General features: G+C 45.0%; 2 protein-coding genes across 2 annotated transcripts in view; one reads left to right on the top strand and one right to left on the bottom strand.

Moving 5' to 3' along the window:
- Positions 1-25812, bottom strand: part of BMPER (BMP binding endothelial regulator) — a 495935-nt gene that overhangs the window by 281612 nt on the left and 188511 nt on the right. The gene's annotated exons all lie outside the window — the stretch shown is intronic.
- The window catches only part of LOC141052605 (uncharacterized), a 31814-nt gene that overhangs the window by 3573 nt on the left and 2429 nt on the right, over positions 1-25812 (top strand). The window contains exons 3-4 of the mRNA XM_073549826.1: positions 5481-5637; positions 5750-6398. Of these exons, the coding sequence (XP_073405927.1) occupies positions 5481-5637; positions 5750-6398 (806 nt within the window). The remainder of the gene's footprint in view (positions 1-5480; positions 5638-5749; positions 6399-25812) is intronic.

Genomic DNA, 25812 nt, shown 5'->3' with positions numbered 1-25812 from the left:
CTTTTAACAAAGATTTATTGCTGGTTTAGAATTACTAAGTCTCTGTTGCAGAGGCTAAGATGGAGCCTTTTTGCTCTGCCAAACACTTTCTTTTAGGCACTTAAGCGAATTGCTCTTTGCTTTGTTAACCTGTTAAAGTCCTGAGTTTTTGAAATAATGCTTTCCATCTGTTTCATCTAAAACTCTTGTTAGACTGTTTTTTTTCTAACATAAGGTGGTAGTAAAGAATTTGCTACGTCACACAAATAAAATAAACTTTATTATGATCTCGCAACAATGGGCATAATTATGCAAAAGAAAAATTGGGAAAAGAATTCCAGCTCCTGGTTAACAATCATTTTGCTTTATTTATTTAAAACATTCCTCCAAGAGTACATGACAAGGAACAGAAAATAGAAAGCTACGTGTTTCGAATGCTAGCCGACATTTTTTGTCAAAGCTAGACAAAGAACACCAGATAGCGTTCGAAACGCGTAACTTTCTGTTCTCTGTTCTTTGTCATGTACTCCTGAAAGAAATCACATGAGTGGTCAGATCGTGGTTCCAAGCATCCTGGATTCTCATTTAACAGTTGGTAAGCTGGCCTTTTTGATATTTTTTGGCATAATTATGCAAAAGCTTTACGCACTCCAAAAACGAGTGACAACTTTCAAAATATCTATACTGTATTTATTATTAAATGATAAAAAAATATGATTGTGATGATAGCAAAAGGGGACAAAGTGGTCAATTAGCCTAAGCAAGTTTTCTCCCTGTTGTAATGTTTGTGGCAGCATTTCCAGACTGGCCATCCAGACTTGTGTAAAGAAGCACAAACAAGTTCAGGGATCATGAATACAATTGTAGGCAATGAAAACTAGGGAATAAACAATGCAAAACATATAAAACTAAAGTTCAGCAATGGAAGCCAATCACACCCTCGTATAATGTGGAGGAGTCATGCCAAGAGTGGTTTAAATGGAAAAGAGAATAAAAGCCAAGAGAGGCACTTACATATAAGGCTGGGGTCACACTGCTTTATGGAAGCCCGTTAGATGGACTGCGTTACACTGCGGCATAACAGTCCATTAACGCTGCCATTGACCCCCATTATTGGGTGCATCGCTATGCATATCATAAAGCGGCATGCGTTCGCGATGTGCCGTCATTCAGTGATGGAGCCTCAGATGCGGGCTGAGGCGTCTGAGGCTCCGTCACCGCTAGCGCAGATGAATCATCTGCACTAGCGGGTATAGCACAACGAGATCGCGTTATGCTCTACCATCAACGCAGCCCGTCAACGCTATGAGTTGAATGGGCTGGTTAATGCAATATGAACCTGGCCTTAGCCAGGACTTGTTTGTTAAACAATGGGACAGTGCTAAACTGGTAGGAAGGTTGCAAGTCAATGGACCAGTTGTAGCCGACAGCCAAGACAAATACTCTAGAAACTCCTTTTAAAGATTTGTAACTGTAAGGGCCCCATCACACATAGCGATCTCACTAGCGAGATCGCTGCTGAGTCACTAGTTTTGTGACGCAACAGCGATCTCACCAGCGAGATCACTGTGTGTGACAGCAATCAGCGACCGGCCCTCCTGCCGGTATCAATGATCGTTGATGGAAATCCCTGGACATTTTTGGGTCGCTGGTCACCCGCTGGTCAGCACGCATTGCTGCGTGTGACAGACGGGAGACCAGCGAGCAGGAGCTGGTAACTAAGGTATACATCGGGTTTCTAAGGGGGCGCGCTGTGCCTAAAAACCCGATGTGTACCTTAGTTACCAGCGCGCTGATGCAGGGAGCTGGTAACCAAGGTACACATCGGGTTCCTAAGTGACGCACCCCCTTAGAAACCCGATGTGTACCTTAGTTACCAGCTCCCTGCATCAGTGCGCTGGTAACTAAAGTACACAGCTGTCATGGTCACGTGCGTCTGAACGCAGCGAGTACCGCAAGGCGAACCCATGACACGCGTGACCCTGGATACACCGCCTCCAGTGGGGTGAATTTAAATAATAAAAAGTGCAGATGGATACGCCGCCTCCAACAGGCGAATTTAGGTATTACACGTAAATCTGGAAACCCCGCCTCCAGTAAGGCAAATTTAAATAATAAAGGAAACCTGGGAAACATTAACAATGGTGGGCTCTGCGATAGGGAATAGGGAAGTGGAGACCTTCTGAGCTCCCCTGAGCCAGTGTCCCTTCACTCCTAATGTTCCCTATGCCGATTCCGCACTGGGCGCGCAACAGGAACCTAAAAACCCTAGCTCGCCCTGACCTAAACCCTCACTAGGGAATTGGTCGGTGTGGAAACTAATCCCACCCCAGCACTAAAACACACATGAGGGAAAATGACAATACAGGGGAAACACCACTTAGCTTTGCTCTGTTGCGTACGCTCCTAGCAACAGAGCCCACCACCTGCGTGCATCTTCTCCTCCACCCGGATCCATGACCATAACTGGATCCTTCACCATAGTGCAGCCTTGGAGCAGAGTCCACCACCAATTGCAGCTGTCCAGTAACAGAGTCCCAAAGATGAGTTCAGCTTCTGCCAAAAACATCCAGCATGCTTGAGTACAGCTCTCAGCAACCAAGTCCCGCATGCTGAGTGCAACTCTCTCCATAGTCGTCACTCCACCAAGCCATGCAAGCACTTCCTGCCAACACCATAAACTGTGACTCCACCACGCCATGCCAGCCCTTCTTGCAGACCACCTAGCTGCCACTCGTCCCCTCTGGCTGGGCTGTGCAGGACTCATGTTCAGCTCCTTGCTCACCCAGGCTTACTTGCCACATGAACACACAATATCACCAACAGTGATTGAACCCACCTGGCTCCCTTTTATAGAGCCTAACACCTGATTTGTAATTGCGTGCACATTAACCCTAAAACTAAGGTGTGATACCACTCACCACCACCGGGTAACTTAGAATGAAACACCACGTGTAATAATTCTAATGGCCACCGGGGGCAATCACATCACTTTGGCACCTAGCCAAAAGGAAAAAAGTTCAACTTTGTCCATTTAAACTGTCAGATCCAGCCTGGATCATGACAACAGCGATGCCGTGCGCTCTGCGTCGCTGGTGCTCTTCGCTAGTGAAGCTGTCTGTTTGACAGCTCACCAGCGATCATGTAGCGACTCACCAGCGATCCTGACACGTTGATATCGTTGTCGGGATCACTGGTGAGTCGCTATGTTTGACGGGGCCCTAACTTTAAGAACAGAGTTGATTTGGCCATAGAAAATGCAGACTCTAATTCATTGTATCAGAAAGGCGTCAGCTCTGTTCAAACACAAACATGACCAATGCTATATAGACATGGGACATGAAGAACTGCATTAAGCAGTATAGCGTCCATGTCTCTTGGATCAATCTGAAAAACTTAATTTTTTACCACTGAGCATCAAGATTATCAACTTCAATTCCACCACTTTTCTATACATTTTTTTAATCTAAAACAAAAAATGAAGCAAATTTGTAATAAGTCTTAGATAAAAATGTTATACTGTGTTGTGTCTGCAGCTCATATGCTGACCAATTTGTTTCTATGGCAACCTGTGGTATCATTCAATGTGATTTTATGTCAATGGTCAGGCGAAATAATTATATTGTGAGGAAAGACGGGTTGTAGATGAGGAGGAAAAAGCTAATACATTAAACACCTTCTTCTCCACGTTATTCACGGTAGAAAATGAAATGCTAGGTGAAATGCCGAGAGACAAAGAAAACCCTATATTAAGGGTCACCAATCTAACCCAAGAAGAGGTGCAAAACTGGCTAAATAAGATTAAAATAGAAACATCTCTGGGTCGACATGACATACACCCACGAGTGCTAAGAGAACTAGGCCTCTTTCACACATCAGGTTTTCGCCGTCAGGCGCGATCCGGCGCTTTTGACAGAAACCGGATCCGGCGAAATGCAATGCCGGATCCGGTTTCCCCCCCATTGACTTGCATTTGCGCCGGATCGCGCCGTATGGCCATGCGTTTCATCCGGTTTTCGCCGGATCCGGCAATGTGTCGCGATCCGGCGTCTGGAAAAAACGGCTACTGTAACGTTTTTTGTCTCCGGCGAAAAAGCCGGACACGCCGGATCCGGCACGTCCGGCTTTTTCACACAATGAAAGCCTATGAGCGCCGCAATGCGCCTGATCCGGCGAAAGCCGGATCCGGTTTTTTTGGTCTGAGCATGCTCAGTAGCTCTGCCCACAAGACATATATAAAAGCAAGACAGTGGGACCCACAGCCACACCCAACATGCCACCCAAGAAAGCAACCAAGCGAAGCAGGAGAAGGCAGGAGACCACTGCAGCACCATCAGCACCACCACCACCCCAAATGGAGCAGCAAATGGAACATGCTGAGGAGGGGAGGCCAGCAGCAGATGAGAGACGGTAATTATCAAATCCCCCATTCCTCCAAACTAGGGCTATTGAATATCAAGATATTCATTGGCCCTTTGTTTCTCTTTATTCAACAGCCGCCCAATAGATGCAGCAGCAGCAGCAGCAGCAATGGCAGCAGCTGGAACACCACCCACAGGCATGGAGTGTGGCCACCAGGAAGACAGCACATCATCTTCTGGGAGCCCTCCCTCGCATCGTCAGCGTTTGACGGTAAGTTTTTATTTCCAAAATCCATCATCTCTGTAATATATGTCTATTCATTGCCTTTTATTTCAAAACAGGATTCACAAGATGAAGAGGAGCTCCCAGAAGAAGAAGGAAGGGGTGGACAGACACCTGGAGTGGGCTCACAATTGGTAAGTTTTTTGCATCAAACGCAGAAACACAACATCACACTACACACAACACATAGAAAACAATGTTCTGCAGACCACACACAGCAAACAAATGCCTACATCCAAAGACATAACATTTTTTGTTTTCTTCTCTAGTCTTCCCAATCTGGTGCTCGGCCAAGAGGTCCTCGCAGTGCCTCCCAGGGTCGTCGGCGACAGCAACGCGGCGGTCACCAGCGTTTAAGTATAAATATTTTTGCTTTGTTTTTTTGCACTTTTTATTTCATTTCTTTTGTGGAGGCTAATTATGTTATTTTTGTCTTTTTCTTTAACAGCCTTCACAGCGTGCTCCAGACTCTGACGGTGAGGATGGAGGACTCGATGTGGACCACCTCATCGATCTCGTCAGAGAAAGGGAGCCGCTCTGGAATATGGCTGACAGCCGCCACGCTGACCTTATCGTTACCCGACGACTCTGGGAGGAAATCTGTTCGCTCCTTGTGGGCCGCTGGGAGGACCTCGATGTTCGGGCCCAGATTAAAGAGCGTAAGTATATACAGTACCGGTTGCTTGATGTAAACCAGTGTTTCCCGAACTCCAGTCCTCGTGGTCCCCAAGGATCATGTGTTCAGGATTTCTATTTACTATGGAAATCCTGAAAACATGACCCCTGGGGACCATGAGGACTGGAGTTTGGGAAACACTGATGTTGTATACTAACCACTTTGTCCTTTCTCGTTTCAGGGAACAGAATTGTGAATCGGTGGCGGTCTGTGAGGGATCGTTTCAAGAAGGAGTTCAATAAAGAGATGCGGGCCCCGAGTGGATCTGGAGGACGCAGGAGCAAGTACAAGTACGCAGAAGCCCTGTCGTTCCTCCGGGAAACAATGGTCACTAGAAGGTAAATATTACACACCACATGTGAAAAAAAATGTTAGATGTAAATTTTTTTTTTCAGCCAGGGCCATACCATGTCAGTATTTTAATTGTTTTTTTTTCTCTTTATTCCACAGCACGGTGAGCAGCACTCGGGAGCCTGCACGATTGGACCCTTCTGAGGCGATCCCTGAGGAGACCGGCACCGAGGGACACTTTGACCGCCCCGGTACATCTGCACCTTCCCAGCCTTCCCACACATTCGACCCATCTGTCCCATCCACCAGCACAGGAGCATCGTGGCCGCCTACATTACATGAAGCTGCTGGTGAAGAGATCGCTTTCCCTTTACCCCACCCTTCTGCCCCTGCCACCTCTAGTACACCTGCGGGTACTGGGCGGCAGCGGCAGAGGGGTCAGGAAAAGACTTATGCGCCAGAGTTCTTGCATCTGAATGCATCTTTCCAGAACTGTCTAAAAGTCTTGTCAGAGCAAATCTCCGCAGGCTATCAGCAGATCAACTCCAGCATTCTGGAGGTGAAGACACTTCTGCAAACCATGCATTCAGAAGCAAGATCTTCGCCAAACCACACCTTTTTCAGGTCTGTTGTGGAGCGCATGGAAACGCTCTCTCCTGCCCAGCAGATGCATGTAATGCATTCATGCCACGCTGCTCTCCAGCAAGTTACCTCCCAACCTCCTCCTCCCACCACAGTAGTTCCTCCACCTGCACCCCCTCCAGCCACTTTCCATCCTCCCCCTCCTATTACATCTACACCCCCTCCAGCACTTTCCATCCTCCCCCTCCTATTACATCTACACCCCCTCCAGCCACTTTCCATCCTCCCCCTCCTATTACATACCATCCACCTCCCCAGCACCAGCAACCTCCCCAGCACCAGCAACCTCCCCAGCACCAGCAACCTCCCCAGCACCAGCAACCTCCCCAGTACCAGCAACCTCCCCAGTACCAGCAACCTCCCCAGTACCAGCAACCTCCCCAGTACCTGCAAACTCCCCAGTACCAGCAACCTCCCCAGAACCAGACATCTCCCCACTTCCAGCAACCTGCCCCGTACCAGACATCTCCCCACTTCCAGCAACCTGCCCCGTACCAGACATCTCCCCACTTCCAGCAACCTGCCCCGTACCAAACTCCTTCCCCATACAACTTGCCATCAACATCATCTGCTCCTACAGTCCCTGCCCAACCCTCCACTCCACCACCCACCACCTCTTCTGCTTCCCACATGTCCACCCATTCTGTAGTTTTTTCCACACCTTCACCTCTAACTGTTCCTTCCCCACCACGATCCCAGTACTCTCTCCACACTCCCAGTGTCGAAGTGTCCCGCAGCCCCTACAGCAGTATTTCCACCACACACTACACAGATTTATAATGTGTGTATTTAAATAAAAATGACCAGTTTTATGGTTTCAGTTTTATAGTTTCAAAGCTTTATTAAACAAGTTTATTAAAATTTTAAAAAAGTTTACTAAAAAAACATTTTTCAATAAAAGTTAAATTATTTTACACTGGTTGTCTGTCATTTCTTTCTGCGGCGAAAAAGGTTAAATACAGGGTATTTAAAAGGTGAAATGGTATTCAAAACTAGGTTTATAACTGTGGGTAAATTTTAGCTTTTTGCCACAGTTGTGTTCCTGGTTGTGTTTGAAGCAAAGTATTTCACCTAAAAAGTTGTGTTTATTGTTGGTGATTTCCTAACAATGTACACAACTTTTGTTAAAAGGTGAAATACTTTGCATAAAACACAACCAGGTACACACCTGTGGCCTAAAGCTAAAAATAGAGACCATGACAAGATAGCCAACTTTGGTTGGCAAAGGTATATACTGTTGGTACAGAAGGTACACAAGTTTGGTTGGGCACAAATCTTTCACACTCTGTCATCCTGCCAGTGTACTCTGCCTTGAGGTGACATAAAGTATAGTGCAAAATTGTCCCTCATTACTGAAACCGTCACAGAACTTCTAGTGGTAATGTCATGGTAATCTTGCAAGGTGGTTTCTTCAGAGGTGTCCTCAATGGAAATGGGTTCCTTGCAGATAACAAAATTGTGGAGTACCACGCACGCTTTGATCACCTCGTCCACAGTTTCTGTCTTGAGGTTGATCGCAGTCAATAGGACCCGCCATTTGGCTGTCAGAATACCAAAGGTACATTCAACCATTCTTCTTGCTCTTGTGAGGCGGTAATTAAAAATGCGTTATGGTCTTGTCAATCCTCTGCTAGAGTATGGTTTCAAAAGGTGTTCTGACAGCTGGAAGGCTTCATCCCCTACACAGACAAATGGCATAGGTGGACCAGATGTTTGCGGCAGCGGTCTAGGTGGTGGGAACTGGAAGGTGTTTCCATACAGTTTACGCCCCATGGCAGACAGTTTGAAAACTTGAGAGTCATTGGAGCGGCCATAGGCCCCAATATCAACCGCAATAAATTTGTATTCCACGTCAGCGATGGCCATGAGGACAATTGAAAAATATTTCTTGTAATTGAAATATTCCGATCCCGATCCAGCTGGCTTTACAATGCGGATATGTTTCCCGTCCACAGCGCCCAAGCAGTTTGGAAACTGACATATCTGTTGAAACTTGTCAGCAATTTCAATCCACCTCTCTGTTGTGGGCTCTGGTAAAAACTCTTCAGCTAAGGAGTCCCACAGTGCACGGCATGTGTACTTCACAATTTCAGATATGGTGGAAATCCCGAGTCTGTACTGGAAATGCAGTGACGAAAGGGATTCTCCAGTTGCAAGAAATCTGTGGGGAATTAAAAAACAATAAATTAGTTTTAAATCACAGCATTACATACCAAAACTGACCTATAACACTTGGAGATACAAACTACCACCAACAAGATTGCAGTGAAAGTGTGCTCTGATGCGAGCATATCCAATAAATGTGGCTTACCTTAAAGTCACCATCAGACGCTCTGCGGGTGAAACAGAGAAGCGGCAATAGGTGTCCGCTTTTCTTATGAGGTGTGCAATGCGCTCCACCAAGTAATCAAAATTCTCCATTTTCATCCTAACATATCCAAAAAATTTATCCGGGTTTCGTCGAAGGTCCATGCAGAGTGTAGAATAGACCCCACGCGTCATTCTCTTGGCTGTGATGGGGTGGATCCACAAACGTCGTCTACGATGCCTGATGCGCTGCTGTCTCGCTCTCTCCTTCTCCAGAACAATCACCCTCAAACGATTTGCCTCCGCTATAAAATCCGCCAAATTCTTCAAAATATTTCCAATGACAACATCCATCTTCGCCAGTAACTTGCTCTTCTCTCCAACCTGCACTTTCTCCTCTACAACCTGTCAAAGAAGGGCTGTAGGAACATGCTATATATAGTTTTCCAGTAGCCAATCCCATTCGGAAGGCCACAAGGGTCAATTTTAAAAACCGGATCCGGCGTAATCCGTCGAAAAACGGATAGAAAAACGGATGAACTGGATGAGACGGATCCGGTTTTGTCTGTCAAGAAAAAGACGGATCCGGCAGAAAACCGGATCCGTCACATCCGGTTTTACGAAACATTTGCCGGATCCGGCGTTCCGGCACGACGCCGGATCGCGCCTGACGCCGAAAACCTGATGTGTGAAAGTAGCCTAAGTAATGTAATAGACAAACCATTATTTCTTATATTTAGGTACTCTATAGCGACGAGGTCTGTTCCACAGCACTGGTGCAAAGCAAATGTGGAACCAATATGCAAAAGGGGCTCTAAAAGTGAAACTGGAAATTATAGGCCAGTAAGTCTAACCTCTATTGTTGGTAAAATATTTGAAAGGTTTCTGAGGTGTGTTTTTCTGGATTATCTCAATGAGAATTAAGGCCCCGTCACACACAGCGACATCGTTGATTTTGTGATGCCACAGCGATCTCGCCAGCGAAATCGCTGTGTGTGGCATGTATCAGCGACTGGCCCCCCTGCTGGGTGTTTCTGATCGCGCTCAAATGTCCTGGGCCATTTTTTGATCATTGGTCTCCCGCTGGCCAGTGCGCATGTCTGCGTGTGGCAGCGGGAGACCATTGATCAGCGACACTGGGAGCTGGTTTCCAATGTAAACAGTGGGTATCTAAGAGCCGCGCGGCTCTTAGATACCCGCTGTTTACCTTGGATACCAGCTTGCTCGCTGGTCCTGATCACTGGTGGGTCTGTCTATGTGACAGCTCACCAGCGATCAGCTATGTTCCAGCGATCCCATCCACGTCGGATCATTGGTGGGATCGCTGGGACATTGATATATGTAACGGGGCCTTAACTGTTTAACTCAATCTCAGCATGGGTTTATGAGGAATCGCTCCTGTCAAAGCAATTTAATCAGTTTTTATGAAGAAATAAGCTATAGACTGGACTAAGCTGAGCCATTGGACGTGGTATATCTTGATTTTTCCAAAGCGTTTGATACCGTGCCACACAAGAGGTTGGTACACAAAATGAGAATGCTGGGTCTGAGGGATATGTGTGTAAATGGGTAAGTAACTGGCTTAGTGATAGAAAGCAGATGGTGGTTATAAATGGTATATTTTCTAACGGTTACTGTGACCAGTGGGGTACCACAGGGGTCGGTGTTGGGACCTATTCTCTTCAACATATTTATTAACGATCTGGTAGAAGGTTTACACAGTAAAGTATTGATATTTGCAGATGATACAAAACTATGTAAAGCAGTCAATTCAAAAGAAGATAGTATTCTGCTACAGATGGATCTGGATAAGTTGGAAACTTGGGCCAAAGGGTGGCAGATGCGGTTTAACCCCTTACTGCCATTGGAAGCAATAGTACGCCCAATGGCAGTACCCCCGCTTTGATGAGGATTCCGGCGGTGAGCCCACATCAAAGCCGGGACATGTCAGCTGTTTCGAACAGCTGACATGTGCCCGCAATAGGCGCAGGTAGAATCACGATCCACCTGCGCCTATTAAATAGTTAAATGCCACTGTCAAATGCTGACAGTGACAATTATCCAGCGCTTTCACCCGCCGGGCCGGAAATACGCACATCGCGACCCCCGTCTAGTTATCGGGGGTCAGCGATGCATTGGGTTAACAACCAGAGGTCTCATAGAGACCTCTATGGTTGTTGATGCCGGATTGCTATGAGTGCCACCCGATGGCCAGCGCTGATAGCAATGCTTTAATTCTGCTACATATAGGCAATCTTCTCGTCTACAGTCATATGTTAAAGTTTGGGCACCCCTATTAATGTTAACCTTTTTTCTTTATAACAATTTTGGTTTTTACAACAGCTATTTCAGGAGGTTAAATCTCTGAGACAACTTTTTGTATCCTTCCCCTGAAAAGCTATGTTGAATAATCTTTGTTTTCAGATCATTTGAGAGTCGTTTTGAGGAGCCCATGATGCCACTCTTCATAGGAGAATCAAATAGGAGAACTACTTGCAAGTGGCCACCTTAAATACCTTGTCTCATGATTTGATACACCTGGCTATGAAGTTCAAAGCTCAATGAGGTTACAAAACCAATTTAGTGCTTCAGGAAGTCAGTAAAAAGTAGTTAGGAGTGTTCAAATCAAGAAAATTATAAGGGTGCCCATACTTTTGCACCAGTCAAATTTTGTTAAAATGCAGATTGCACATTTTCTGTTAGTACAATAAACCTCATTTGAATCCAGAAATATAACCGAGTCCATCAGTTATTAGACATATGAAACTGAAATAGCTGTTGCAAAAACCAAAATTGTTATAAAGAAAAAAGGTTAACATTAATAGGGGTGCCCAAACTTTAACATATGACTGTATATGTAGCAGAGCCGATCAAGTTGTGGCAGTGTCTAGCCTCCCAGGCTATTGAAGCATGCCAAAATTAAAAAAATGTTTTAAAAAATATGAAAAAAAAAAAAAAAAGTTTAAATCACCCCCCTTTCACCCCATTCAAATTAAAACAATTAAGACAAATCACACATACACATGTTAGATATCGCTGCGTTAAGAATCACCCAATATATAAATAAAAAAAAGTATAACCCAATCGCTAAATGACGTAGCGGGAAAAAAAATCAAAATGCCAGAATTACGCTTTTTTGGTCGCCGCGACATTGCATTAAAATGCAATAACGAGCAATCAAAAGATGGTATCTGCACAGAAATGGTACCCTTAAAAACATCAGCTCGGCAAGCAAAAAATAAGCCCTCACCCAATCCCAGGTCACGAAAAATAGAGACGCTATGGGTATCGGAAAGTGGCGCAATGTTTTTTTTTTAGCAAACTTTGGAATTTTTTTCACCACTTAGATAAAAAAGAACCTAGACATATTTGGTGTCTATGAACTTGTAATGTCTTGGAGAATCATAGTGGCAGGTCAGTTTAGCATTTAGTGAACCTAGCTAAAAAGCCAAACAAAAAACAAAAAACATCATTGAGATTGCACTTATTTTGCAATTTCACCACACTTGGAATTGTTATCCCATTTTCGAGTACTTGACATGCGGAAACCAATGATGTCTTTCAAAAGTAGAACTTGTCCCACAAAAAATAAGCCCTCACATGACCATATTGACGGAAAAGTAAAAAAGTTATGGCTCTGGGAAGAAGTGGAGCGAAAAATGAAAATGCAAAACCGAAAAAAGCTCCGGCCATTATGGGGTTAACAATGATAAATGTAAGGTTATGCACATGGGAAGACGGAATCAATATCACCATTACACACTGAACGGGAAACCTCTGGGTAAATTTGACATGGAGAAGGACTTGGGGATCCTAGTTAACGATAACCCTACCTGGAGCAGCCAGTACCAGGCAGCGGCTGCCAAGGCAAACAGGATCATGGGGTGCACTAAAAGAGGTCTGGATACACATGATGAGAGCATTATACTGCCTCTGTACAAATCCCTGGTTAGACTGCACATGGAGCACTGTGTACAGTTTTTGGGCAGCAGTGTTCAGGAAGGATATAATAGAATTAGAGTAAATACAAAGGAGGGCAACAAAATTAATAAAGGGGATGGAGGAACTATAATACCCAGAGAAAATAGCAAAAATAGGATTATTTAGTCTAGAAAAAAGATGACTTAGGGGAGATCTAATAACCATGTATAAGTACAGTCATGGCCAAAAGTTTAGAGAATGACACAAATATTATATTTTCACATGATCTGATGCCCTCTGGTTTTTATGTGTGTTTGTCAGATGTTTTTATCACATACAGATATATTGACAGTTAGAATGAGTTAATGCAGCAAGTCAATATTTGCAGTGTTGACCCTTCTTCTTCAGGACCTCAGCAATTCTCCCTGGCATGCTCTCAATCAACTTCTGGATCAAATCCTGGCTGATAGCAGTCCCTTCTTGCAAAATCAATGCTTTTATTTTGTCTGAATTTGAAGGTTTTTGTTTGTCCACCCGTCTCTTGATGATTGACCACAAGTTCTCAATGGGATTAAGATCTGGGGAGTTTCCAGGCCATGGTCCCAAAAGCTCTATGTTTTGTTCCCTGAGCCATTTAGTTATCACCTTTGCTTTATGGCAAGGTGCTCCATCATGTTGAAAAAGGTGTTGTTGATCGCCAAACTGCTCTTGGACGGTTGGGAGAAGTTGCTCTTGGAGGACATTATGGTACCATTCTTTATTCATGGCTGTGTTTTTAGGCAAGACTGAGAGAGAGCCCATTCCCTTGGCTGAGAAGCAACCCCACACATGAATGGTTTCAGGATGCTTGACAGTTGGCATGAGACAAGACTGGTGGTAGCGCTCACCTGGTCTTCTCCGAATAAGCCGTTTTCCAGATGTCCCACACAATCGAAAAGGGGATTCATCAGAGAAAATGACCCTGTACCTCTTGCAGAATATCAGTCTGTCCATGATGTTTTTTCTGGAGAGAAGTGGCTTCTTTGCTGCCCTCCTTGAGACCAGGCCTTGCTCCAAGAGTCTCCGCCTCACAGTGCGTGCAGATGCACTCACACCTGCCTGCTGCCATTCCTGAGCAAGCTCTGCACTGCTGGTAGCCCGATCCCGCAGCTGAAACACTTTTAAGAGACAGTCCAGGTGCTTGCTGGTCTTTCTTGGGTGCCCTGGAGCCTTTTTGGAAACAAGGGAACCTCTCTCCTTGAAGTTCTTGATGATGCGATACATTGTTGACTGAGGTGCAATCTTTCTAGCTTCGATACTCTTCCCTGTTAGGCCATTTTTGTGCAGTGCAATGATGACTGCACGTGTTTCTTTAGAGATAACCATGGTTAACAGAAGAGAAACAATGATGCCAAGCACCAGCCTCCTTTTAAAGTGTCCAGTGGTGTCATTCTTACTTAATCATGACAGATTGATCTCCAGCCCTGTCCTCATCAACACTCACACCTGTGTTAATGGAGCAATCACTGAAACGATGTTAGCTGGTCCTTTTAAGGCAGGGCTGCAATGATGTTGAAATGTGTTTTGGGGGATAAAGTTAATTTTCTAGGCAAATATTGACTTTGCAAGTAATTGCTGTTAAGCTGATCACTCTTTATAACATTCTGGAGTATATGCAAATTGCCATTAGAAAAAATGAAGCAGTAGACTTTGTAAAAATTAATATTTGTGTCATTCTCTAAACTTTTGGCCATGACTGTATATAAGGGGACAATACAAATATCTCTCAGAGGATCTATTTATACCAAGGAAGGCGACGGTCACAAGGTGGCATTCACTGCGTCTGGAGGAGAGAAGGTTTTTCCACCAACATAGAGGAGGATTCTTTACTGTTAGGGCAGTGAGAATCTGGAATTCCTTGCCTGAGGAAGTTGTGATGGCGAACTCAGTCGAGGGGATCAAGAGAGGCCTGGATGTCTTCCTGGAGCGTAACAATATTGTATCTTACAGTGATTAGGTTCTTTAGAAGGACGTAGATCTGGGGATTTATTCTGACGGAATATAGGCTGAACTGGATGGGCAAATGTCTTCTTTTCGGCCTTGCTAACTATGTTACTAATAGTCACTAGTGAAGAGCGACTATGCTGATATTCAGAACAACACCACTCATATCTTATCAGGTGCTTCTCAGCACTTTCTAAATTATCACAATGGTGTTATCCAGCACCCATAGGGTTAATGCTGTTAAAAAGGCCCCCCACCCAAATGGGGTGGACAACAGACTATGTACCTTATACCAAAAAGAAGCAACGTGGAGATTTAATTTAGACTGTAGAATACCAAAGGATATGAATATTAGAAGATGTAACAACCCTGCCAGCATCACTGCATGGTCTCCCATCCCCCACACACCAACTTACTCACTGCTCCAGGCCTTGCTGTGTGTTCTGTCTGCTGCTGGCTCCATGCTGTGTGCCTCTTGCTTCCTGCCTGCTCTCTGCATGCTTCCTGGCTGTGTGCATAGGGGGGTGGCGCCGGCACTCTCTGGTTCTTATGGAATCAGGGTGCACCTGTCAAATGTGTCCCTGGCCAATCACCAAGAGGCCTCTAGTATTTAAGGCAGCTCCACCCGTTGGTAGCTGCCTGAGCAATGTCTTAACTCAGTTAGTTTCTTGGTGCTGAGTTGCCAGGTCCTGTCCTGTGTTTCGCCTTCTCTGGAGGCTTGATTCCTAATCCTGTGTCTGTGCCTGTCTTGCCACCCTCCAGGAGGCAGCATATCCTGGTGTTTGTGTCCTTGTTCCTAGCCTTGCTTTGTACCTGTCTTGTCCACTCTCCAGGAGGCAGAAAATCCTAGTCCCTATGCAATTGTTCTTTGCCTTGCCTTGTACCTGTCCTGTCTGCCCTCCAGGAGGCAGTATATCCTGGTCCCTGTGCTTTTGTTTCTTGCCTTGTCTCACATCTGTCTGCTCTGACCTCCAGGAGGCAGTATATATGGCTCTCTGTGTCTTTGTTCCAGTACCTTGTCTCGCACCATTACCTTGTCTGAACTCTGTCCTTCCTCTGTCTCTCGGTCTCCTTGTCTGTGGCTCCTTTCCTTGCTGTGTCTATCCTGATGTCCTCTCCATCTGCATGTGCTCCACACTCTTGCGGCTCTGCCTGTGCGCCGTACTCTTGTGCCTCTGTGCTCTGCACTCTTGTGTCTCTGCCTGTTCTCCATACTCTTGTGACTCTGCTTAGGCTCCGCACTCTTGTGTCTCTGCCTGTTCTCCATACTCTTGTGACTCTGCTTATGCTCCGCACTCTTGCGGCTCTGACTGCTCCGTACTCTTATGGCTCTGCTTATGCTCCGCACTCTTGTGGCTCTGCCTGCTCCTTACTTTTGCGGCTCTGCCTGTGCTCCGCTGTTGTGAGTTCATTTTCCCCTTCGTCTCTGAGGTCTGGTGAACTCCCTATTCTGGTAAAGGAAGGTAATGAGCCTGATTATCAGGCACCTGAGCCTAATGAGGATGACTGGCTGAGTGGAGTCACGGACTGGATATAAGGCTGCCGACGCCCTTCTGCCCTGCAGGTGATTTCTCTGTGGACTTCTAGGACACCAGTCTGATTCCTGCTCCTCTAAAGCTAAGTTTTCTGCTTTGCCTGCTGGCATTAGAGTTTTGTTTTTGTTTTCCTTGTTTTTCTGGATTCTGCCAATCCCTGCTGGGTGAACTGAATCTCCTTTTGCCGGCTGCTCTGTCTTCAGAATATTCCTGAGTACTGACATAGCTTTTTTGAAGCCTAGCGTCTTCAGGGCCTTTTTCACTGTCAGTCTGTTGGCTCTTATTTTCATAGGGTTTTTCACGGATTGCAGACAGCAGCCTTCCTGTCCTTTCCTATCTAGTTAGCTTGGGCCCCGTCTTTGCTCAGTCTATCTTTCTGTCTGTGTTAGTGTTTTCATCTTGCTTCACCGTCATTATATGTTGGGGGCTGCCTTTTTCTTTGGGGTCTGCTCTGGGGCAGTTTAGATTTCCCCTCTTTCTTTAGGCCTATTTAATTCTCTGGCTGTGATCGAGGGGTCTAGGGCATCGTAGGAACCCCCCACGGCTACTGTTAGTTGTTGTGGATAGGATCAGGGGTCTGCAATCCGATAGCTGCCAACCTCCCTGGTTTTCTGGACTTAGCTAGCATTTCTGTTTTTGCCTCCTACGGTGACTCAATCATAACAGAATCACCCGCCATACCGCAGATCCTAGGGTACTCAATAGCAGGAAAGAATTGTGTTTAAAAAAAAAAAAAGTGTGTGTATATTCTTTCCTCTATCTCTGAGGCCGTAGGGGGAATTTTTTTTTTCTCTCAATGGAGATAAAGCAATTGTCTGATCGTGTGGAGCAGCTTGCTGCGGAAGTGCGGGGAATTTCCGCCTACCTTGCTCGTTCGCATGCTGTTGAACCAAAGATCCCTACACCTGATGTATTTTTTGGGGATCGATCTAAATTTTTGAGTTTCAAAAATAATTGTAAATTATTTTTTGCCTTGAAGCCTAATTCGTCAGGGAGCTCCGCGCAGCAGGTTAAAATTGTCATCTCTTTGCTGCGTGGTGATCCCCAGGATTGGGCGTTTTCTTTGAAACCAGATGATCCTATTCTGACTAATGTGAACGCATTCTTTCAAGCTTTGGGGTTGCTGTATGACGAACCTAATGCTATTGATCAGGCTGAAAAGACCCTGTTGGCATTGAACCAGGGTCGAGATTCTGCAGAGTTGTACTGTCAAAAGTTCCGAAAGTGGGCGGTCCTTACTACCTGGAATGATAATGCCTTGGCTGCTCTCTTTCGTAAGGGTTTGTCAGAAGCCGTAAAAGATACTATGGTGGGATTTCCTGTTCCCTCTGGTCTGGACGATTCTATGTCATTAGCCATTCAGGTTGATCGGCGTTTACGTGAACGCAGGATTGCACGAGAGGTTTTGCCACCGGTTGAACAGACGTCTGAACCTATGCAATGTGATAGAGTTTTGTCTAAGGCGCAACGTCAGGAGTTCAGAAGGCGTAATAAGCTGTGTTTTTTCTGTGGGGATGCCTCGCATATTATTTCTGTTTGTCCTAAACGAGAGAAACGCTTTGCACACACGTTTTCTGTTGGTGGTGTTCAACCTAAGTTTCTTCTGGCAATTACTCTGATCTGCTCCCTGTCCACATTTTCCACCAAGGCTTTTGTGGATTCGGGAGCAGCGCTAAACCTAATGGACTTGGATTTTGCTAAACGTTGTGGATTTCCGTTGACACCTCTGCAGACGCCTATCCCTTTGAGGGGGATTGATGCTACTCCTTTGGCAAAAAATAAACCTCAGTTTTGGACCCAGGTGGTCATGCGGGTCGCCCCAGACCATCAAGAAAATTGCAGATTTTTGGTGTTGCATGGTCTGCATGATGCCGTTGTTCTGGGGTTTCCCTGGATGCAAATTCATAATCCAGTTTTGGATTGGAAATCTGTGTCTGTGGTGAGTTGGGGTTGTCGGTGTGCCTTTAGTGAGGCTCCATTTTTTTCCACCTCCCCTCAGGCACATGATGTCCCTGACTATTTGGCGGACTTTTATGATGTATTTAGTGAGAATGAGTCTGCGTCCTTGCCTCCTCATAGGAGTTATGACTGTGCAATTGAACTAAGCCCGGGGTGTAAATTTCCCAAGGGTCGGCTCTTCAATTTATCTGTACCCGACCACGAGGCTATGCGGTCCTATATTAAGGAGGCATTGGAGAAGGGTCATATTAGACCATCCTCTTCACCCTTAGGTGCCGGTTTTTTTTTGTGGCCAGAAAGGATGGTTCTTTAAGGCCTTGTATTGATTATCGTGCCCTCAATAAAATTACTATTAAATATCAGTATCCGTTACCCCTGATTTCGGATCTATTCTCTAGAGTTAGAGGTGGTTGCTGGTTTACCAAGCTTGACCTCAGGGGGCGTATAATCTTATCCGCATTAAGCAGGGGGATGAATGGAAGACGGCGTTTAATACTCCGGAGGGACATTTTGAGTACCTGGTGATGCCTTTTGGGCTCACTAATGCCCCTTCTGTCTTCCAGTGCTTCATGAACGATATTTTCCGAGACTTTGTCGATAAATTTTTGATTATCTATCTGGATGATATTTTGATCTTCTCCAAGGATTGGGATTCTCATGTGGAACATATTCGGACTGTGTTCCGGATCTTGAGGGAGAATTCCCTGTATGTCAAAGGATCGAAATGCCTTTTTGGAGTACAGAGGATTTCATTTTTGGGATTTATTTTGTCTCCGTCAACTATTGAAATGGACACGGCCAAGGTACAGGCCATTTATGATTGGGTTCAGCCCACTTCGTTGAAGGCCCTCCAGAAGTTTTTGGGTTTTGCTAATTTTTATCGGAAATTTATAGCAAAATTTTCTAGTATTGCCAAGCCATTGACTGATCTGACTAAGAAGGGTGCGGATGTGTTGAATTGGTCTCCGGAGGCTGTTGCTTCCTTTCAGGAGCTGAAGCGAAGATTTACCTCCACCCCGGTTTTGCGGCAACCTGATGTCTCACTCCCATTCCAGGTAGAGGTGGATGCTTCTGAGATTGGTGCAGGAGCTGTTTTGTCCCAAAAGGATCCTGTAACATCTAAAATGAATCCCTGTGCTTTCTTTTCCCGAAAGTTCTCTCCATCTGAACGTAACTATGATGTGGGGAATCAGGAACTGTTGGCCATGAAATGGGCATTTGAGGAGTGGAGACATTGGTTGGAGGGAGCTAAACATCAAGTTGTGGTCCTCACTGACCACAAGAATTTGATTTACCTAGAGTCGGCTAAACGCTTGAACCCTAGACAGGCTAGGTGGGCCTTGTTTTTTACACATTTTGATTTTGTGGTCTCTTTTCTTCCTGGAACTAAGAATGTCAAGGCAGACGCCCTCTCTAGGAGTTTCTTTGCTGTTTCTCCTGTGGTGACCAAGCCTGCTACAATCTTAGGCGAAGGGGTAGTTCTTTCTGCCATCTCGCCCGATATGAGACTTGCTCTGCAAGAGTTCCAAGAGGACAAACCTGAGCGTTGTCCAAGTGGAAAGTTGTATGTTCCTGACCAGTGGAAGAAGAGAGTGATGTCTGAAGTTCATTGCTCTGCATTGGCTGGTCATCCAGGTATTTTTGGTACTAGAGATCTGGTGAGTCGCTCTTTTTGGTGGCCCACCTTGTCTCATGATGTCAGGAATTTTGTGCAGTCCTGTGGGACTTGCTCCCGGTCTAAATCTTGTTCTCGCTCTAGTGGGTTGTTGATGCCTTTGCCTGTCCCCAGGAGGCCATGGACCCATATTTCAATGGATTTCATCTCTCAAAGAATGACTGTTATTTGGGTGATTTGTGATAGGTTCTCTAAGATGGTTCATCTTGTACCACTCCCTAACGTGCCATCTTCCTCTGAGTTGGTGCCCCGGTTTTTGCAACAGGTGGTTCGCTTACACGGGATTCCTGAGAACATTGTATCTGACAGAAGAGTTCAGTTTGTGTCTAGATTTTGGAGGACTTTCTGTTCCAAGCTGGGAATTCAGTTGTCCTTCTCCTCTGCTTCTCACCCTCAGACCAATGGGCAGACAGAGAGAACAAACTAGACCTTGGGGTCATATTTGAGATGTTTTATTTCCGCTGATCAGGATGATTGGGTTTCATTTTTGCCCTTGGCCGAATTTGCTTTAAATAAAAGAGCTAGTTCTGCCACTTTGATGTCACCTTTTTTTGTAACTTTGGGTTTCATCCTCGATTTTCTTCAGGGCAGGTGGAGCCTTCTGCCTGCCCAGGTGTTGACACTGTGGTGGAGAGAATGCACCAGATCTGGGAACAAGTGGTGGATAAGTTATCTCTCTCCCAGGAAAAGGCCCAGTGGTTTTCCAACCGACATAGGACCATTGGTCCCCAGTTTAAGATTGGTGATATGGTGTGGTTATCATCAAAAAATATTGCTATGAAGGTGGCTTCTCCCAAGTATAAGTATAGATTTATTGGACCTTACAAGATTTTGGAGATTATTAATCCGGTCTCTTTTCGTTTGGCTCTTCCTGTCACATTTAAAATCCATAATGTGTTCCATAAGTCCTTGTTGAAGAGATTTGTTGAACCAGTTGTTCCTGGGGTGGCACCTCCAGACCCTGTATTGGTTGAAGGTAACATGGAAAATGAGGTAGAGAAAATACTGGATTCCCGTCTGGCTAGACGGAGACTCCAGTATTTGGTTAAGTGGAAGGGTTATGGTCAGGAGGATAATTCCTGGGTCTCTGCCTCTGATATTCATGCCAAAAGATTGGTGCGTGCCTTTCATCGGGCTCACCCTGATCGCCCTGGTGGCGTGGTTGGGGGCTGCCTTTTTCTTTGGGGTCTGCTCTGGGGCAGTTTAGATTTCCCCTTTCTTTCTTTCGGCCTATTTAATTCTCCGGCTGTGATCGAGGGGTCTAGGGCATCGTAGGAACCCCCCACGGCTACTGTTAGTTGTTGTGGATAGAATCAGGGGTCTGCAATCCGATAGCTGCCAACCTCCCTGGTTTCCTGGACTTAGCTAGCATTTCTGTTTTTGCCTCCTACGGTGACTCAATCATAACACTCCGCATTCTTGTGGCTCTGCCGGTGCTCTGCACTACTGCGGATCTGCTTTAATCTGCTTTGTTCTGCTTTGGCTGCTGCAGAACCTCTTGCTGCTAACTGCAGCTCCTCTCTGCAGCCTTGCGGTTCTTCTCCAGTGTGAACCGGTCCTAACCTGTTCCTTCATACCCACCTATATCTCCATCCTTCCTGTACCAGTACCTGCACCTCCTGTGTGAACAGGTCTCTACCTATCCCATACACCACTCCTTCTTGCCCATGTCCCTGTGTCTCAGCCATTCCCACCTGCCAGTGTCTCAGCCATGCCCGCCTGCCAGTCTCAGCCGTGCTCGCCTGCCAGTGTCTCAGCCGTGCCCGCATGCCTGTGTCTCAGCCATGCTCTTCTGCCAGTGTCTCGGCCGTGCCCACCTGCCATAGTACCTGCCATGCTCTCCTGCCTGTCTGTCAGTTGTCGCCTGCACCAGTCCTAGCATCCTGTTCCCCAGTAGGATCAGCAGCCACAGCCAGACACTACCCTGGAGTTTCACTTGATAGCTACCTGCCGCACAAGCCTGACCTCACCATCAGAGGCTCTAGCGAAGACCGAGGTAGCTGTCCTAGTTACGCCCCTTCCAGGGTAGTCTGGTTCGTGGCACAGTGGGTCCACAACCCCCTTCCTCACGCCGCCAACCTGCCAAGGCACGAGCGTGACAGAAGAGACCTCTTGCATATACTTTAATTACGGTATTTATTGATTAGATTAGATTTTATTTTTTGTTCTTTTTTCTATTGTTTTCTTTTTTAAATGAAAGTTTGGTAGGTCATTTCCTTTTCACTTTATTATTTAAGGCATCTTCTTGCGTCATGGAACTATGCCAGACTATGATTAAGAACATGAAAGTTTGAAATGCGTAAGAGAAACTGGGCATATTCCCTGGAATTGCTCTCCCTTTTATTTTTTATTTTTTGCCCTTTTAATGAATTTATAATGAATGTATTGTTTTTAATCAACGTCCCTCGGATTTGCTGCAGGATACCTACTTCTATTTTTTCTGCTCTGCTGCCAACACAGCCAATTTCCTTGCACTGCAAGGATGAGTTTACTGCACATTGATGAGCTGGAAAAAACTTTTTCTTTTTTGATCCTGTTTTTTTCATAAGAATTTGAGAAGGTTATGAAATGTTCTATAAATGTCTGTTATGTTCCTGATCTAAGGATCTAGGCTTTTAGTTGAGATGAATTTGTGCTGCACTTTATGTTCTGTACATGCTCGCTAGTGAGGCAGTGCTGTGGAGTAGGAGTCGGAGTTGTGGAATCGGAGTCGGGAGACAGTGAAATTGAGGAGTCAGAGTTGGAGGTTTGGCTTACTGACTCCACAGCCCTGGTATAAAGAATTGTCATTTAGCTTTGGCAGTACGCTGTTAGTAATTTTGGTCGGGGCAGTTTTGGTGGAGTGGTGGGGATGGAAGCCGGACTGCAGGTCAACAATGAATGAGTTGGGAGGAAAGTTCAGAATGGACATGCTGTTTGAGGAGTTTGGAGGCGAACAGGAGCAGTGGCATGGGACAATAGCTGGATGTAGAGTTTGGGGATGGTTTCTTCAGGATTGGTATGATTATTGTGTGTTTCAAAACAGAAGGGAAGATACCAGATGTAAATGATAGATTGAAGAGATGTGTTAGGGCTAAGACAAGCGTGGTGGTGAGGTTGGAGAGGAGCATGGGCTCCAGTGCACAAGTGGTAAAATAGAATTGGAGATGAAATGGTAAAGTTCTCCTTCAATGATGGTTAGGAAGAAAGCTATGGTGGATGGGTAGTTATATGTCCCTACATGACACTGAGAGTGTCAAAGTTCGTCATAAATTTGTACTCCCAAACTCGTCTCTCTCTCTGAGAATTGAAGTTACCTTTCAATACCAGTAATTTCATATCCACGCTGCTGTGATCAGGGATACAGAAATGTTTTGCCACAGGTAGATCCATTCTTTTTTCTCTTATTGTGTGACGATGAGCATTCATCCTTGTTCTAAGCTTTTGCCCTGTCTCCCCCACATACAGACCCCCAGTTGGACATTTAGTACAAATAATTAAGTACACCACATTAGATGTAATGCAGGTGAAAGTACCTGGGATCTTGTAGTCCTGATGTGAGTTGGGGATCTTTATCTTGTCCGTGGTCATTATAAATGGACAGGTGGCTCTTGTAATTTGGTTTTCAATTGTTCTTGGATGGTAACCCTGATTCAAAAAGGTCTTTTTGAGGCGACCAAGGTGTTTGTCTCTATCCATGGGGTTGGAACATATACGATTGTATCTGATGGCCTGGCTATAGATTATAGAGTTCTTTATGTGTTTTGGATGGAAACTGTCCCATTTAAGGTATGTTGGACGGTCGATTGGCTTCTGATACAGGGATGTCTCTATTTCATTGTTTTTTAGCTTAATGATGGTGTCCAAAAAATTAATCTCGGTACTGGAGTAGTTGAGTGTTAAATTGATGGTGGGATGAAATTGATTAAACTGTTCATGGAACGTCTTTAGCTGTTGCTCAGACTCAGTCCAGATGATTAAAATATCATCAATGAAGCGATAGTAGGCCAGGGGCCTGATGGGGCATGAGGACAAAAAATCGCTTTCAAGCTTGGCCATGAAAAGATTTGCATACTGTGGAGCCATTTTACTTCCCATAGCTGTGCCAGTCTCCTGTAGATAGATCCTGTTGTCAAATTCAAAGTAATTGTGGGTGAGGATGAATTTTTCTGGTTGCTTTCCTTGCAACCAGAAAAAATGTAAAACCTGTCCATTTATAATGACCACGGACAAGATAAAGATCCCCAACTCACATCAGGACTACAATATCCCAGGTACTTTCACCTGCATTACATCTAATGTGGTGTACTTAATTATTTGTACTAAATGTCCAACTGGGGGTCTGTATGTGGGGGAGACAGGGCAAAAGCTTAGAACAAGGATGAATGCTCATCGTCACACAATAAGAGAAAAAAGAATGGATCTACATGTGGCAAAACATTTCTGTATCCCTGATCACAGCAGCGTGGATATGAAATTACTGGTATTGAAAGGTAACTTCAATTCTCAGAGAGAGAGACGAGTTTGGGAGTACAAATTTATGACGAACTTTGACACTCTCAGTGCTGGAATGAATGTGTCGCATGGATTTATGTCTTTTTACAAAAATATTCAGGATTGAGAGTCCTCAGTAGTTGATACCTTTTAATGGCTAACTGAAAAGATGGTAATACATTGCAAGCTTTCGAGACTACTCAGGTCTCTTCATCAGGCTAGACTAATACAAAATCTGAAGTCACATATTTATGCACAATACAGCCTAGAAAAAATGCAATAGATAAGACATGTGACGTGAAGCAGAACTATCAATATGGGAGAGGGAGAAACATAAATATAAACATTGGACCAGTTCATAGATAAGGAGTCTGGATGTTTTATGGTCCTCTGATTGTGGTCTAGTTCTGTGTTGCCCCGCAAGGTTTTAAAAGGAAATTCCTTAATTGATGTAAAAAGACATAAATCCATGCGACACATTCATTCCAGCACTGAGAGTGTCAAAGTTCGTCATAAATTTGTACTCCCAAACTCGTCTCTCTCTCTGAGATGTGAAATTACCTTTCAATACCAGTAATTTCATATCCATGCTGCTGTGATCAGGGATACAGAAATGTTTTGCCACAGGTAGATCCATTCTTTTTTCTCTTATTGTGTGACAATGAGCATTCATCCTTGTTCTAAGCACCCTCACTGAGCAGGTATCTGGATGGGTAGAGGGTATTCTTAAACCACTGGTGAAGGATACATCCAGCTACATTCAGGACACAACTGACCTATTGAATAAACTAGCAGCAATAGGTCCTCTACCAGAAGGAACCATCCTGGCCACCATGGATGTGGAATCTTTGTACTCTAATATCCCACACCAAGATGGTTTACATGCCTGCAAATTCTTCATGGAAAACACAGGGACTGATGCTGATGCTGTGGTGAAACTTATAAAATTCATCCTCACCCACAATTACTTTGAATTTGACAACAGGATCTATCTACAGGAGACTGTCACAGCTATGGGAAGTAAAATGGCTCCACAGTATGCAAATCTTTTCATGGCCAAGCTTGAAAGCGATTTTTTGTCCTCATGCCCCATCAGGCCCCTGGCCTACTACCGCTTCATTGATGATATTTTAATCATCTGGACGGAGTCTGAGCAACAGCTAAAGACGTTCCACGAACAGTTTAATCAATTTCATCCCACCATCAATTTAACACTCAACTACTCCAGTACCGAGATTAATTTTTTGGACACCATCATTAAGCTAAAAAACAATGAAATAGAGACATCCCTGTATCAGAAGCCAATCGACAGTCCAACATACCTTAAATGGGACAGTTTCCATCCAAAACACATAAAGAACTCTATTATCTATAGCCAAGCCATCAGATACAATCGTATATGTTCCAACCCCATGGATAGAGACAAACACCTTGGTCGCCTCAAAAAGACCTTTTTGAATCAGGGTTACCATCCAAGAACAATTGAAAACCAAATTACAAGAGCCACCAGATTGTCAAGGAATCACCTGCTACATTACAAAGCTAAAGAAGAAAATAACCGAGTGCCTCTAGTAGTCACCTACAACCCAAATCTGGAGGTGCTAAGGGGAGCTGCACGGAAATTACAACCTTTACTACAAAAAGATGCCCGATTAAAATCCATTTTTCCAGACCCCCCACTACTGTGTTTTAGGCAGCCCCCAAATTTAAGAAGCATCATTGTCAGA

The sequence above is a fragment of the Dendrobates tinctorius genome, unplaced genomic scaffold (assembly GCF_039654945.1).
Source record: "Dendrobates tinctorius isolate UK_male_01 unplaced genomic scaffold, ASM3965494v1 ptg000162l, whole genome shotgun sequence".
Lineage (NCBI taxonomy): Eukaryota > Metazoa > Chordata > Amphibia > Anura > Dendrobatidae > Dendrobates > Dendrobates tinctorius.
Note: the sequence above shows the minus strand (reverse complement) of the source record. Positions and strands in the feature narration are given on the sequence as shown.